The sequence below is a fragment of the Dermacentor albipictus genome, chromosome 6 (genome assembly GCF_038994185.2).
Source record: "Dermacentor albipictus isolate Rhodes 1998 colony chromosome 6, USDA_Dalb.pri_finalv2, whole genome shotgun sequence".
Lineage (NCBI taxonomy): Eukaryota > Metazoa > Arthropoda > Arachnida > Ixodida > Ixodidae > Dermacentor > Dermacentor albipictus.
The window spans coordinates 108,919,049-108,934,986 of record NC_091826.1 but is presented as its reverse complement, the minus strand read 5'-3'; the positions used below and the strand labels follow the sequence as shown (position 1 = coordinate 108,934,986).

The window sequence follows — 15,938 nt, the reverse complement described above, 5'->3', positions numbered from 1 at the left end:
GTACATACAGATCGGAGACTGCAGTACACAGCGATGCAGTATTAGCGCTGTTTGACTCCTGGCTAAACTCGGCGTCACCAGGTGTCGCCACCAGTGTTGTTGCTGCCGTACTCGTCTTCAGTAACCCGGTACGAACGCTATTGCGTTTACAGGCAACTCACATACGCTTCTACGGGCAAGCTCACGCTCTCTAGTCTTGCGCGATTACCCACTCCGCCGAGCACGCCTGCCAGACGCTAGCCCACGCTAGGTACCTCCAGCGCTGCTCGTTCACCTGACATTTGCTGTGCGGGAAAGCTAGCATGCGCGCAGGTGGGACGCAATCGCGTTAAGCTAGAACACGACACTTCTTAGCACTAAACTGCTTCCAGTCGTCACTACCTCACTGACTACGCGCCAACAATGCAAGTCTTTATTTTCCACCTACTGTTAATTTCATCGCCAAGGTTCGTCGCGAAGACTGACAGCGGAGTTCGAGCTATGTGTAATTGCGGTACGGTAAATCACCCCGCTGGTAACTTTAGACGGTAGCATTACGGCACTACGCTGAACAATTTCCGCTTTCTCTTGCGCTTCGTCATTGCACGGACGGCGTAATGCACGTATTACTAGGCACAATCATTAACTTGGCAGGTATCACGTGGGCATTAAGACCGCGAAAGGCTAAAGAGAGGGTTAAATAAAGCTGAAACCTATGCTTTCCTTTTACTTTATTTCCTTGCAGCGGGGCAATGGGAAAGAAGGACGCGCACATCCTATCGGCGTACCTCCGCTCCAGGGACGCAAACTTGGGAGGGACGGCTTTTCCTTCGCCGCCTCTTTCATAGTCTCTCTCTCCTTTGCTCCGCGAATGGGAGGCGCCCGGGGTGGTCACGTGCGCTCTTGCCGCGCTGGCGTCATTCCAACGCTCGCGTTTGAGACGGGGGACGCCGCGCGCGCCTTCTGACAACGCGTCGTGCAGTGGTCGCAGTGGTGGCGGTTGTCTGCTGGAGATTTTCCCACCCGCGCTGCTGCTGCTGCCGTGCCATCTGAGCGTGGTGCGCTTGCCCGTGGCGTTGGAGTGCGCGTCTGTCGTGTCCCATCGGTGACGAACAAGAAAGGTGACGTCGTGCAAACGCGGTAGAAGCAAGTTCGGGCTGTGTTTTCGCGGGGGCCGTGGCTGCGGAAGGTGACGTGGTTGCCCTGGTTGACGCTACCCCCACGATCCCGACGTTAATAACCCCGTGTTCGGTGAATTCTCAGTCGGTCGTCGTTCCGACGGTGTGCCGTGCGCGTTTGTGTCGAGTGTGCGACAGGCTTACCGCAACGACGGCGTGACGTGCTACCACTACAACCGATCCAGCGAGGAACGTGCGGATTCTTGCTTCGCTTGACGTGGGATTTTGGATTCGCTGCGCGCCATCGCCGTCCCCACCTGCGACGCCCCAGCGGAGGTGTTCTTTATTTTGTTTTCTTCCTGTGTTGTTCGTTTGGTTGCCCGATCGAGGATTGCTGGCATGGCACGCGACGGCAACGTCTTCGGGCTTCCGGCTTTGGCAGCGACGGCGGCGATCGTCCTCGGCTGTCTTGTCGGTGAGTGTTTATTGTTGGACCGCCTATTTCGGCTGCGTTTAGCGAACGGTCCGAGACACGTCTCAGCGCGAAGCAGACGACGCGTATTTTCGCAGGCAGCTACGTCTGCTCTGGCACAGCGCGTGCCAAGGCGGAAAAGCCGCTCCCGTCGCTGGCGCAACCCACTGCAGAATTTTGTTTACGTTTTGGCGGTACTCGAAATGTAGGCGTCGGGCGGGGTAGCCATCGTTTCGCGCCCCGATTTCCCGACCTCGACAAAACGTCGTGGCCCGCCAGCTGATTCTCGCGGGGCCGATGGTGGGGGAGCACGCGGTGTCGTCGGGTCGACCTTGTTCGCAAAGAAAGCCGGCACCGCGGTTTGTGGTCGAATGCCGAAGCTGGCCAGCGCGCGCTGCCGACTGCGAGCTTGTCGGGCCTTTCCTTTTTCATTTTCCTCCGCGGAGCCTTCGGACGCTGCAGCAGGAAACCTGTTTGCCGGCCGCCGCGGCTCGGTCCGAAGCGCGCGCGTACGTACCACTCACTACTGGCACGGTCATTCGTATCTGCGCTACCCGCGGTGAACGGGAGGTGTCCGGCGGACTCGGAAACGCCGGGCTGTCATCGGCGACGCAGCTGCTTGCGCTCAGTGGGGGCTCTCGCCCCCGTGCCGATGCAGTCGTTGGCTTTGTGATCTCGCGCGAAAGCGCTGCCCTTTGAACTCGGCAGCGGCGGCTGCTTTCGTCGGCTCGGAGTTCGAAGCGCCGGCTTAATGTCGCGGACAAGCGAATTGATGACGTCACGAAGCTCTCAATTCACACCGGACTCGCGGCGTGTCGATAAAGAGACGTTTGCTTGGAACTTGGGTCACTTTTCCGACCTCGTTGTGTCAGACTCGCTCGCGCGAAAGTCACTTCTGTTGAACATCGGCGACACGCACAGTCGGCACCGAAAGTTCGGGATTTTTTCTTCGATTTATGTAGTATCATTTAGCAGCAACAACAAATAGCGAATGTTGGTTGGGAGCTGGAGCCGTGGGCCTTAGCGAAAAAGAGCTTGTTACTAGCAGCATTACGCCGATCGCATTTGCACTTGCTGGGGAAAAATAAAAAGCCAGAGATGTTGAAATCTTCCCTGCCCCCCCCCCCCCCTTTTTTCTTGACCATCTTATTGGAATCGAGCTTGTAGTAAAGCGCGAACAAAGCTCACGTATCGTGATTAAGGCCCGAACCTGAGCATAGGTGACTTATTCGGCCTCGTGGTCTGTCAGAGTGGCCTGCAACACTTCCACGCGCAAAGTATACGCGCTTAGACATCTGACAAAACGTCTCATCCTATGAGCCCATAGTAGCCGCATCGGGCCTACACTTTCGTTCGCCGAAGCGCCATCTCTTCGCCTCGATTTCCTCAATCCTTCTTGTGTATCACTGCGTGCTTTTATATACGATGACGATCGGTCGGATTCCTTTAGGCGTCACGACCGAGCCATCTAATTAACCGCCAAGTGGCGCGCGACACCCACTTCGCAGTCGAATGTGTGATTCTCCGCCGGCCGCCTTCTGTGGCGTAGCAGACGTGTTCCGAGCCTTCGCAAATGTCGAGCGCGCCTGGGCGCAATTCGAAACCTGTGTACACGACCGCGCGCTGAGCAAGGACTCGCGCAGGGGATCCGCGTTCCGCTTGCCTCCTAGCCGTGAAACCCGCTGCATAATGCATTCCATTTGCGATATGCCGTCGGAGATGCTCTCGCGTTCTCTCGAATCCTCACTGACGTCAGCGAGAAAGAAAAAAAAAAAGGGGCGCCCGTCTCATTGCGTGACAGCGTGCGCACCGTACGCCATCGTGTCTGTTCGCTGCTTCAGACCGGCCGACGTGGGCCTTTCTCGCTGAACGGAATTCATTAAATTGTTGGGCTTCGCGGGCAAACCCACGATCTGATCACATGCGGGACTCCGGATTAATTTCGCAAAATCTGGGGCTCTTTAACGTGCACCTGAATGTAAGTGTGCGGATGTTAGCTTTTTTGTTTCTTCTTTCTCTCTCTCATTCTTTTTTTGCATTTGTCCACCGAAAAACATGCGGTTGCTGCTTCGGGGATCGCACGTGCGACCTCGAGCTTAGCAACCCAAGGTCATAGCCACTAGGCTCGTACAACGGCGAGTTTCACCCTGCCAATCTTGCTGCCATCGCTTGCCAGTCCTCACGACAGATTCAATTGTCCTTTCGCCTAATATCCTTAAAACCTAAACACCTTGAATCATCCCTCTGACAGGGTAACTACTATACGACCTTAACTCACCAGCCGAGATGGTTAATGGTTTTCCTTTTGCATCGGAGTGCCGACTAACAGAGCTAGCCTGCACGAGTTACTTACGCGTTACCATATCCTAATCTAGCATCCTGCCCTATATACGGCCTATCCCGCTCTAAATACATTTATGGAGCCCTGGCCTTGATATTCGCTTGCCCCCCTCCCACCGTGCACTTTACTGGGTGGGGTGACAGGCTGGCATATGTTATTTATAGCTCGCCACACCTCATTACTTCATATAAACGTGCGGAGTGTAAAAGAAAGCGTTCGATTGAAGCCATGCGCCGCGGTAGATCTCACGTGCAGGATTTTGCACATCGTCTGCGAGTCATTCCGGAGTACACTGTAAAAAAAAGAAAAACAAAAAAGTCGCGATCCGCACGGCAGTTGTGCGCATTATTTTTGCCCACATCCGACCGCTTAGAGACACTGCCGTAATGCGAGCCGACGGCACAGGCGAAAACAAAATGCGCCGATTAAATTTTCGCGACAATTCGTTTCCCCGCCTCGCCTCCCGAGTTCGGCCGGGCGTTTTCCACCGGGCGTTTTTTCGTTTTCCACCCCGAACGCCGGAGAAATCCCGACTGCGATGTTCTACGCGCACATCCGTCGCCTCCAGCGGGTCCTTCATCGCTTCTCTGATCTGAATAACAAAGGGCCTCCCTACCCCGGTCGCCTATTCAAACTGCCCGGAGTCGAGGAAGCGTTTTGGTTCGCGAGAGATAAAAAATAAATAAAAGCTCCGTTTGAGTTCGGCACGGGTCTTGCGCCAACCGGAGCAAGGAGGGGGTGGGGGGACTCGAGATGTGTTGTTACTCGAGCGGTTATTTACATAAAACTCGTGAAAGAACTTTTTCACTCGAACGAAGCGGGGTCAGAGTGACAGCGCCCATCGAGCAGAGCGCTTCGAGTAGCGCGAATTACGAGCGCGAAAACTTCACATATTTGTGTGAGCCTTTCGTGTTTGCCTTCGCGCTGCGGTGGCTGATCAGGCTTACGTGCTGCTCGGCGATAGGTCGCGGGATCGATACCCGGCAGCAGCTGCCGCGTTGGTATGAATGAATGAACAAAAGAATTTTAAAAAGGGGGGGGGGACGTTGTCTTACGTGCGCGTTACAAAAAAAAAAAAACGTGGCCGAAATTAATAGGCAGCCTTCGACTTCGGCGGCCTTCGTAAACCGCTGTGGAGTCAGTTTCGAGACGTTGAAATTGGATCATTTGATTGTGTCTGTGCGTTTGTTTACTACGCAGGTAAGTCCTGCTGTACATACGCGCACAATTTTTGTGTCCTTAGTGACGCCCCATACTTTACGCTGTCGCTGCGCGGTCGCTCTATTTCATCACATGTATCACATGAGCGCAAGCGATCTGCCAAGTGCACGGAGCAAGAAATATAGGAGTGGAAACTCCGCTGTTTGCGGCGACCAGAAAAGGTCACAAGCCCGCGGATATATTTTCATGCTGGCGGCACCTGGCGGCATGGGAAGAAATTACCGCTGTTTCGGTTGCCAGGGCAACCGGTCGAGTGTTGCTCCCGTTCGGCCGCGCGCGCCTGACTTCTACTGAGGGCACTCTCGCGCGCTTCTTTACCGCTTGTAGCCCGAAAAGCAACTGCTGCTACGCTTCAGCCATTTGAGCACAGTAAAAAATAAAACGCGTTTTCCATGACAGCTATAAGATGATACGTAGCTTCTGGTTGTAGCCAGGGCTATCTTGCTCCGTGGCGGGCGGTTTTCGGCTTTTTGCGCTTGCGAAACTGATGGTTATCTCGTTCCTAATCGCTCAAAGGGCGACCGCTTCTTTCTCGCTCTAGTGCTCATAGGGGTGCGCTTAGGAAGGATGCCGCCGTGCATGTGTTTCCGTTCCTTTTCTTTTTTATAAGACTCGCGAAAACTAGTTGCCCTAGCTGCTTGGCGATAAGAGGAAGATTAGCGGAAGTTTGCCACACGTGTTGCTTTTTTTGAAGGGCACACAACAAAACAGTTTTCTTGAGTGCGCGCACCTACGCAGTTCGGTTACGGCGTGCCCGCTGAAGCAAACACCCGTGTCGTCTGCTTTGAGCGGGTGCCGCCGGAGTGAGCGCCGGGCGCTGCTTTTTTTTTTTTCCGCTGCGGCTTCTACGACGCGCCGCATGGTGCCGCCACTGCATAGGGTAGCGTCGGCGCATGCAACAATTGTGACTTTATCTGGTCGCCCGCGCTCGCTCGCGCTGACGGGAGTTTCACCTCCTATAGACCGTTTCATCGGGCGAGGAGGATAGGGCGCGCGGAGAGCGTTTCCTCCTCTCTGGCTTGGGCGATCCGGCGTGGCGCTGCTTGAAAGTATTGCTGCCGCGAGCTGCGGAACGATTTCGAGATGTTTTAGATCTTACTTTGCGAAATTTACGCCATGTTTGTTCATATAAGGTCGTCAGGGAAGCCCTTCGGTGCATCGGTAACTACCGTAGGCAGAAATATGTCTTGGGGGCGCGAAAATGTGACGAACATAATCAGCCGCGGTGTACGCGCATTATCAGTCGCGGTGCGTGTATGTGTTGTTTACTATTGCTTATATCGATTTTAATTCAACAAAGAAAACCGGCGTCTCTGTATTACCAGCATTAAATGGTAAATCAACTCACTGTCTGATCGATTGGCGTAGGGAGTAAAACATAAAACATAAGAGCGCATGCTCGTGCACGGCCAACCTAAGGCAACCACGAAACATCTGAGCGGCAGGCGCTATCAAATACTTGTGTTACACTGGCATCGTTATCACGCATTTCAAGTTTAGTATGCTTGAAATTACTATATGTCTACGCTAGCCTTGCTGCGTGAGGCCCATGGCACTGCTCAACACAGCGATCTCTGGGGTTAGTGAGCTAGCACGATACATATATTAGCTGTGTGCTTCGGCATTGCCTTTTTGGCCTGTATACAGCCATAATATATGACAGGGCTCTCATAAAAAGAACGCGATGGGTATTTTGAGCGCAAAATTTCCGTAATACGTGTGAGTGCGTCGTAGAAAACTGAACGAACGGAACCGAAAACAAAAATCGGTTATCATCTTTTTCTCTAAAAAGCAAGAGAAAACGGGCTAACGCCGCACAACGTTTATAAATATATAACCGCTGATGTCGTATGCTTGGACCATGCGCTATATAGAACAAATATATGTGTAATCCAGCACCTACTACTGCTTACGACGCTCGCGCAGTTCCTAAGCAGTCGTTTTGCTGGACAAGCCTAATTCAGACTGTGAGGTGTGCTGCTATTACTAGCCAAAACTATTTTATTAATGGGTGGAAACCTCATTCATCAAACCGATTAGTCACGCAATGTAACCTGCAGCGAACAGTTTGAACGCTTGTTGAAGTATAACAGCACACCTCCTATCGGAGCAGAACGGTACCCACGCTGTTACGATGGTCGCGTATGTTTCATGGCTCCGAAACCGCAGCTTAGAAATAGAGGATAATACTGCAATAAGGTCACATTAGTGATTGGAACATTCAGAAATACACAATTGATCTCCGAGGCTCAGTGTAGGCTCAAATACGCGCGCACACATCGCGCTGCGTGTTCCGTCCACCTCAACGCCAGTAGAAATTCCGTCCATGATGCCTTAAACCACTTCGGCACGTCTCACAGAACCGTCTACCACGTAGAAGACGCACGTAATACTCAACAGACCGCACGACCGCGAAAACAAACGCCAGAACCTACCGCCGAGCGTATACCTGCCATGCGAAAGACCGCTTTCACCCAAGCCAGTATGGCGCTGCTCATAGGCGGCGCCACTGCGCTCACAATATGGCGGCGCCTACGAAAAAACGGTCTATATGTCTTACTTCGTGGCCAAGTGCGGCAGTCGAAGCCGCGTTGTGGGCCCAGCGAACGGCGCTGCACGTGTGTGCTGCTCGAGGGAACCCCGCAGGTATAGGCTGCGCTTGATTGGGCTCGCATTTCGCGCTTTTTTTTTCCGCCGCCGAGTTAGATCAGCGGCAGTCAGTGTGTTATATGCGACAGCGTCTCTCTACCAGTGCGACGAGGAGGCTGACTGCCGTGGTCCTTGGATGACCGTGTCTGTAGTGTCGGTCTTCCACGATGCGAGAATCGCTGTTCGCCCATAATCCCTTCAGCGACTCCCTTCCACTCACCCTGCAAAGAGCGGGGGTCATTTTTTTTTTTCATTGCGCGGACGAAATCTAGACGAAACGCCAGGGAAAGTGCCATCACAGATTTGGTCTATATTCCAGTTGGTTCATTGTTCTGATGGACACGTGAACAGCGCGGGTGGCCACGCGGCCCAGTGACAGGGTCGACTGGTGGACGGGTTGACGGTTTTCGGACAGACGGCTACGCTGTTCCCACTATTGAGCCTTTTCTCGTGCGTTAGGTTTTTCTTGAGATTGTCGGGAAGTGGGCTTTTCGGTTAGAAGCTGTTTCATTAACAAACCTTACACTTTTTGTTAGCGCATAAATATCAGGTTAAAGGAAATTGTGCCTTTATTCTAAAAAAAATATTTGTGGTGTAGCATTTCGTCGTGTAGCTATAACAGTTTCATACACAACAATGGCTTTTCAGACCTGTGGTAGCGCTTGCCTTGTTTTTATTCCATTACCGTATTTTTAGATTATGATCATCGTTCCGTGTGAGCACTATAAGAACAATTTACTGCTTAATTATTATCACTGAATAATTAGCGATTTACTTTTTGATTGTTAGGCATTCCGCGTCTTCTAATGCTTACGTTCATGACTGACTGCACGCAGCGGCCGTGCAGGGGCTCATATGCGACTACTCAAGCTGTTGATTCAGCTTTTTAGCCCATGCCCTTTTCCAGGGTGATTCCCGGAAGAATGAACTTGCAGTGCATAGAATTGAAACGGCAGCGGGAGAGGATGCCTTACGGACGAGTTTTCACGCTCAACAGAGGAGCGAGCAACGTTTGCACGACAGCGCCATAGCTGCTTCGTGTTGATTCTCGTCCATACGCGATGATTATGTGCTCACAGCGGGTTCATTACAGAGAGCTCTAAGCGCTTTATAATTTTGACCGTGTTAATGTGAACGCTCTACAGCCGCACATCGTCTCATCTCTTCCTCCCTTCCGTTTTAATCTTCCCCTATCAAAGAACACGAAGTAAACAAAGGAACGACTCACACGGGGCAGCTGTTTATCACACACAGACCAGTAAGCAAATAGATAAAAATGCAGGGATAAACTCCCAGCGTTAACTTTGGGGCCACCCAGCTTTTCAGCTCTTGCTAGTAATGCTGTTAAAAAAAAGAAATAAAGAGAAAGATTTGGCGTAAAAGAAATGAAAAGGGAACACCGCGTTTGCGAGGGCGCCTGCTCTTCAGGGGGCGCTGCCATTCGGCCGGCACACACGGGAGGTGTTCCCGCCTTGAACACCGTGCATTTCGAACACGCGTAAATTCGAAGCGCCCGGTCGAGACGGCGCGCCCAGGAGTTCTTTGTACGCGCAGAAAAACGTAACGACAGGATAGGCGTCTCTGCGTCAGTCTGCTCGCGGTTTTCGATTTGGAGAATTTTGCGCCGAGTGATGTCACTCGAACGCGCTGCTGCTTCTTCCGCTCTCTCTCTCGGAATAGCGGAGCAGAAAGGCGTGCCCAGTGCGCCGGATTACGAGCGAAAATTAGCCGCCTTCGGCTCGAGTGTTGTCAGCCTCGACAGTTTGGTCCTGGACGCAACGGTGATGTTTTTATGGCGGTTTACGCTTTCTAGGAGGTGTACGTCCGTGCAAGCACGTGCCTTCCCCTTCAAAAAAAAAAAAATCATCATCTTGCTACACCACTGGTGGCGCATCAGGAACCACCTATTCGGGCCAGGATGGTCGCTCGATCTTATCGCGTTACACCTGATCGATCTGATCGTATCAGTCCGCACAGCCACGCAGTCGTCCCGGCCGCTGGTGCTTCCCGACCGAACGGAGTGGAACGGTGTCGCGGTGCGGTAGGCCCTGCGACATTCGGTGCGACGACCACCGTGAACGATGCCGCATCGCCGAGACGGAATTCTCACCCGTGTGGCAGAAGCTGGTTTTTTTTATTGGCCGTCGTGCATCATCCACCTCGGCCTTTTCGGGGCCGCACGCGTGACGCGAATGTTGGGGGGGGGGGGGGGGGAACGTTCGTACGGTTCGCGTTAACGCCTCCGGCAACCGAACGCGGCCACGCCGTCCTCGGGCGGGAAGGGGCCCGCGGGTGACGGCGCATCCCCGAGATTACGTCGGCCCATCATCGTCCGATACGTATGCGGTGTACCCTCGTCATGCGTACCTGGACGAAATGTGTCAGGTTTTTTTTTTTTCTTCTGTCTTCATGGCTTCTCTCTGTTCCTTCTCCCTCTCTTTTATTATGTTTCTTTCTTTTGATGGGGGGGGGGGTGCTTTCGAGGACAAAGAGGTCTCGGTGTCATACTTGTGAAATGGTCCAGCGCCACTCCGTATACCTTCTTTTGCAGTTGGCGTCGCTGCAGAGTTCGACGTTTCTATCCCGGTTGCGGTGGCAGCTTGCCTGCTGAAGGACACGGTATCACGAACTAGTAGCTGAAAGCAAACAATCTTTAAAGGAGAGAATATAAGTAGAAAAAATACAAATCTAAGCTTTCATACAATAGTTTAGAGCGAAAGAAGCACACAGCATACTCGGAACGAGACAAAGTTGCATTCATGTGAAAATGCCTAATGAACCTGTCTCGTGATTGCTTTGTTGTTTACAGACGTAAAGTGCAAGTGACCAGGTTAATAAACGAGTTCGCGCAACAACATGGCTTGGCCAAGAACGACTCATTCGCTATCCTTGTCGAGGAACGAACTCCCATGGCTCGACCTTACCCACAAATTCTCCAACGAACCTCCACTCGAAGCTCTTCCTCCACTCCATGATGATGATGATGATCATTTAATGGCACCCTCTTTGAAACGAGGCGGTGACAAATGGTGACCTAACCCGTTTGATTTAATCAAGTATGCTATACAATTTTTTTTGTATCTAGCATTTTCTGTACATGTCTGCTTAGCCTTTTATTTCTTTCCCTTCAAGATCTACCTTGCACCGCTAGCTATGACGGTAAAAGATCCCGCTGCACCAATCTCTTCCCTGCTTTTTTTCTAGCAATACTATAAACGTCTCTCGCTTATCTCAACTGCTGATCGGTTGATGCTTCCGCCCACTTTAAACCGAAGCGCTTTTGGAAGGTGCACGTTACCTACAGTTCTCACTGGGTCAATCTCTCTTCGCGTTCCAATAGGATGTGCTGAGTGGTCTCCGGATTTTTGCTGCCGCATACACATGCCTCATCTATTTCCATTATTTCCTCCGGTATGTTTTTGTTTTTACGCAACCGGCTCGAGCCTCAAATAACAAGGCACTGCCCTTTGTGTTATCGCACGTGTTTTGCGTTCTAATTTCTTTCTTCTCATTCTTGTAAATGTCCACAGTCTGTTTTGTTTCCATTCTTTGCATCCAATTAACTGTATCTGTTTCTCTCGCTTTCTTTCTAATGCATCCTGGTTGCCTATTTACATTTTCAATTATCCCGTGCTTGGTTACCAAGTTTCTTGACTGCTGTTGTGCCATTACCACAAGCCCGGATTCCGAATCTGCAAGATGCGGAATCTATCCTGCGAGCGCCATAATTCTCCCTTCACCAGTCAAGATGCTGCGCCGTCGTGCGGGAGAGCCTCGGCGAGCAGCGTGTTTGGACGTGTCCGCGTGTGCCAGACAGCCCGGCGCCGCACCTCCCTTTGCCTGGAGGTCACCGCGCGCGCGAACTTTGAACCGGGTGGCCAGCGCGGTCGCTGGTTGGACCCCTCGGACGACCGTCGTGTGCTGACTTTGTATTGGGCCGTTTGAGTGACAATGGTCCTCGGGGATTATAAAAGCAGCGACAGGCCGCCTCGAAAACAGGATCCGCCAACCCACCGGGAGAGAGTGTCGCTCCCGACTGGGGTGAGATGTGTCACGCGTTTTCGCCGGACGTCGTCGTGCGAGAACAGTCGCGTTTGTTGTGAGCACTCGGCCCCAGTGCCGACCCGTTCATGTCCTGTATGATAACCTGTATATAATGTATAAAGTCCCTTTTGTTATTCTCATCGACGCCAGGCTCGGAGTCTTCGCTACCAACGCTCTGTCACGAAACGGGTGACGAGCGCTACGGGACCACAAAGCCGTAATCGTGGTGCAGCGGTACAAGTTCGTAACACTGGTGGCACCGGTTGGATGTCGTAACACTGGTGGCACCGGTTGGATGTCCGTAACACTGGATGGCAGCTACGGGATTGACCGGCATCAGCTACCTCGGCGCGGTGAGTGCCTGAAGTTTACCTCAAACACCAGACTTTCTCTGACACAGGTTATAGTAGCTTAGGGAAGGATTTGGTGTTGCATTGTGATAACCTTGTGTGTTTCAAGCCTAGTAAGAGTGTTTTGAAAACCAGGGGATGCTGAGGGGGTAAAACAGGGCAGTGTGTGAAATACTTGCATATGTCTTACTAGTAGTGTTATAGTAGCGTACGGCAGGTATATTCAAAAAGGGTAAACAGCAGGAGGACAGTGTGAACGATGGAGAAGTACAAGGTGAAGGAACTTCTCGAAATTTGTGAGGAGTTGGGCATTGAGTTGGGCTCAACCAAAAGAAAGAATGCGATCCTTGAGGTCATGAGGACTGGGGACGTAACGGCTGAGGAAGCCGCTGAGGCCTGGGCGGATATCAAGGAACGTCGGGAAAGGGAGGAAAGGGAGAAGGAACGTTGCGAGGAGGAAAGGAGAGAACAGCAACGTCGCGAGGAGGAAAAGGAGGAAAGGAGAGAACAGCAACGTCGCGAGGAGGAAAAGGAGGAAAGGAGAGAGATTCGTGAGCACGAGCTTAAAATGAAAGAGTTGGAGACCCGAAATAACTCGCCAGCGCCTAGTCTCACTTCTAATGTTCCAAGAATACGCGATCAACTTCCACCCTTTGTCGTCGGAGAGGATATGGCCAAATACCTCGTGAAATTTGAGCACGTCTGCGAACGGAATAGCATTGAGCGATCCCTTTGGGCACAGAATCTGTTAGCGTTGCTTCCTGGGGAGGCATCAGACGTAATAACTTGCTTATCGAAAGAGGCGTTTGAGAGCTACAGTGATGTGAAGGAAGCGCTACTGCGGAAGTACAAATTGTCGCCCGAAGCTTTCCGGCAGAGGTTCCGGTATGCAAAAAAGGGTAAGGAGTCGAATGTTGACTTCGCGTTTCGTCTAAAAGCCGACCTGGTGGAATGGCTGAAGGGCGAAGAGGTTTACGACGACCGCGACAAAATTGTCGAATGCATCGCGTTGGAGCAGTTCTACCGTTGCATTGATGAGGATGTCCGGCTCTGGCTGCAAGATAGGCTAAAGGAGGTTAAGCTAAACAAGGCAGCAGAGTTAGCGGAAGAGTATTACACACGCCGCAGCTTGCACAGCAAGGCAGTGCGCGTAGAAAAAGCTGATAGGAGAGATTGGTTTTCCGGGAAGTCCGACGAACGGAAGCAAATCACGCGTCGCGAGTTTCGGGAAGACGAGTCCCTTACCAAAGAAACTGTAAGGGAAGGACAGAATGCATCTCAGAATGATGACGATGGTCCGAAACAGCGAAACGAAATGACGCGTTCTTTTGAAAAACGGAAACCGTTAACCTGCTACAATTGCAAAAAGCAAGGGCACATCGCTGCAAGCTGCCCAGAGAGAATTGCTTTTGCAACGATACAGGAAACTCACAAGAACATACGTCTATTGGAGCCCTATGTGCAGGAAATTAAGGTAAACGGCAAGAAGTGCCGAGCACTGCGGGACTCTGCAGCAACTATGGACGTTGTTCACCCGTCTTTCGTCTCCTCTAGTGATTTTACGGGAGAGTGCGTTAGGATACGGCAAGTGGCCGAGAAGGAGAGTGTCTGTTTACCGATCGCAACGGTTATCATTGAAGGAGAGTTTGGGAAACTTAACACCGAAGCCGCGGTGTCAGCCGCCCTCCCGGAGCAATTTTCCTACCTCTTCTCAAATAGCTCGGAGCAGCTGCTGAGGGATCAGGGCAAATCATTCTTTGCCGACGTGGCGTACATGGCCCCCAAGCGATCCAAAGCGCGCCCGCTGTCGAGGGAACTTGACTTAGCGTCGGTGAGCGAAAGGCGGTGCGGCACACGGACTGATCAAGGTAACTTGAGTGGCGAGCAGTCACGGGAGAGGCAGAGCTCGGACGCTGGCCTAGACGAGCGGGTCCTGGAGGTGAGTGGGAGTGACGCGTGCAGTGCTAGCCGCGATAGAGACGCGACGCCGCAATTAGGCGACGCGGGCTCCACACTCGCTCCGGTTTCCGCCAGCTGGCAGGAGCAGGCTGCAGTTGAAAGGGAAACTCGGATTCGCGAACAACAGGAAGATTGTTCACTAGCCGATCTGAGGAAGAGCGTCAAACGGGGAGTGAAAAAAAAGGGGGTTTCATTTGGCAAGGAATCTGGCTTATTGTACCGCCGCTACACGGATAAGCAGGGTCGCAAATATAAGCAGCTTCGGATTCCGCGAAAATATCGCCGGGACAAATGAATGACCTCATTTGCTTCCTCAGAAGTATGTTTTCGGTCCAAAGCGATTTCAAGGGGACCATTCTATTTGTAATTATTATTGCTGATTAATAATTGTTTCTATTTTGTTGGGTTGTTAATTTGAAAACTGATTGTTTGAGCCTTGTGTGCTAGATCGTACACCTGCCTCTTGTTGCAGCGGGAGCAAAAGGGGATAGCGATTAATTAGGTTGATTTGAATTACGGCCTTGTCTGGTGTTTGACGGGAGACAGAGGGCACTTGTTCGTGTTGGGTGTTGCCTTTTGCCGGTCGATTTTGCAAGCTGCAGAACGACCAAGCGGGACCAGTGGCGAGAAGCAAGGTCTTAGGAACGACCCGAGCGGAGCTGGTCAAGGTGCCTTGGCGACGACGTGGTGAGCAGAGCTCCTGTCCTGGCGAGTCGGACCTGGGCACGTGAAGTTACCTGGCGTCCCGACACTGGACGTGAACTTGGACGAGCCTGACGAACGTGCGCGCCTGGCATCCGAGCCACGTGGAGGCAGCTCGTCTTCCCGGCGCCTTATCTGAGGGCGGGGATGCTGTTGTGCCATTACCACAAGCCCGGATTCCGAATCTGCAAGATGCGGAATCTATCCTGCGAGCGCCATAATTCTCCCTTCACCAGTCAAGATGCTGCGCCGTCGTGCGGGAGAGCCTCGGCGAGCAGCGTGTTTGGACGTGTCCGCGTGTGCCAGACAGCCCGGCGCCGCACCTCCCTTTGCCTGGAGGTCACCGCGCGCGCGAACTTTGAACCGGGTGGCCAGCGCGGTCGCTGGTTGGACCCCTCGGACGACCGTCGTGTGCTGACTTTGTATTGGGCCGTTTGAGTGACAATGGTCCTCGGGGATTATAAAAGCAGCGACAGGCCGCCTCGAAAACAGGATCCGCCAACCCACCGGGAGAGAGTGTCGCTCCCGACTGGGGTGAGATGTGTCACGCGTTTTCGCCGGACGTCGTCGTGCGAGAACAGTCGCGTTTGTTGTGAGCACTCGGCCCCAGTGCCGACCCGTTCATGTCCTGTATGATAACCTGTATATAATGTATAAAGTCCCTTTTGTTATTCTCATCGACGCCAGGCTTGGAGTCTTCGCTACCAACGCTCTGTCACGAAACGGGTGACGAGCGCTACGGGACCACAAAGCCGTAATCGTGGTGCAGCGGTACAAGTTCGTAACACTGGTGGCACCGGTTGGATGTCGTAACACTGGTGGCACCGGTTGGATGTCCGTAACACTGCCTCATTTTTGTGTCCACGCTTTTCAAGCAGAGATACTTGTGCATTTTGGCTGCCCATTTATTTCATCCCCTCCTCCTTCAAGACTAATTTCGCTCTGTGCCTCTCTGGCTTCAAAAGAGGCCCAACCCATGTCACCCAGAACTTCCTCATTACTGCTTTCACCGTGGGCCCCCAAAGCCTATCGGCCTACCGATCTTTGCTTAACTTCCAACTTTGACAAGATATCCAACCTTAGGCATAGAATGGCATTTGTGA

The 15,938-nt window shown here is 52.4% G+C and overlaps 1 protein-coding gene across 2 annotated transcripts in view; it reads left to right on the top strand.

The window, feature by feature from the left end:
• Positions 1–918: 918 nt before the first annotated feature.
• The window catches only part of LOC135904976 (uncharacterized), a 361,077-nt gene continuing 346,057 nt past the window's right edge, over positions 919–15,938 (top strand). For both annotated transcript variants that reach the window (XM_070541230.1, XM_065435972.1), the window contains exon 1: positions 919–1,572. In XM_070541230.1, coding sequence (XP_070397331.1) covers positions 1,497–1,572 — 76 coding nt within the window. In that variant the 5' untranslated portion in view covers positions 919–1,496. The remainder of the gene's footprint in view (positions 1,573–15,938) is intronic.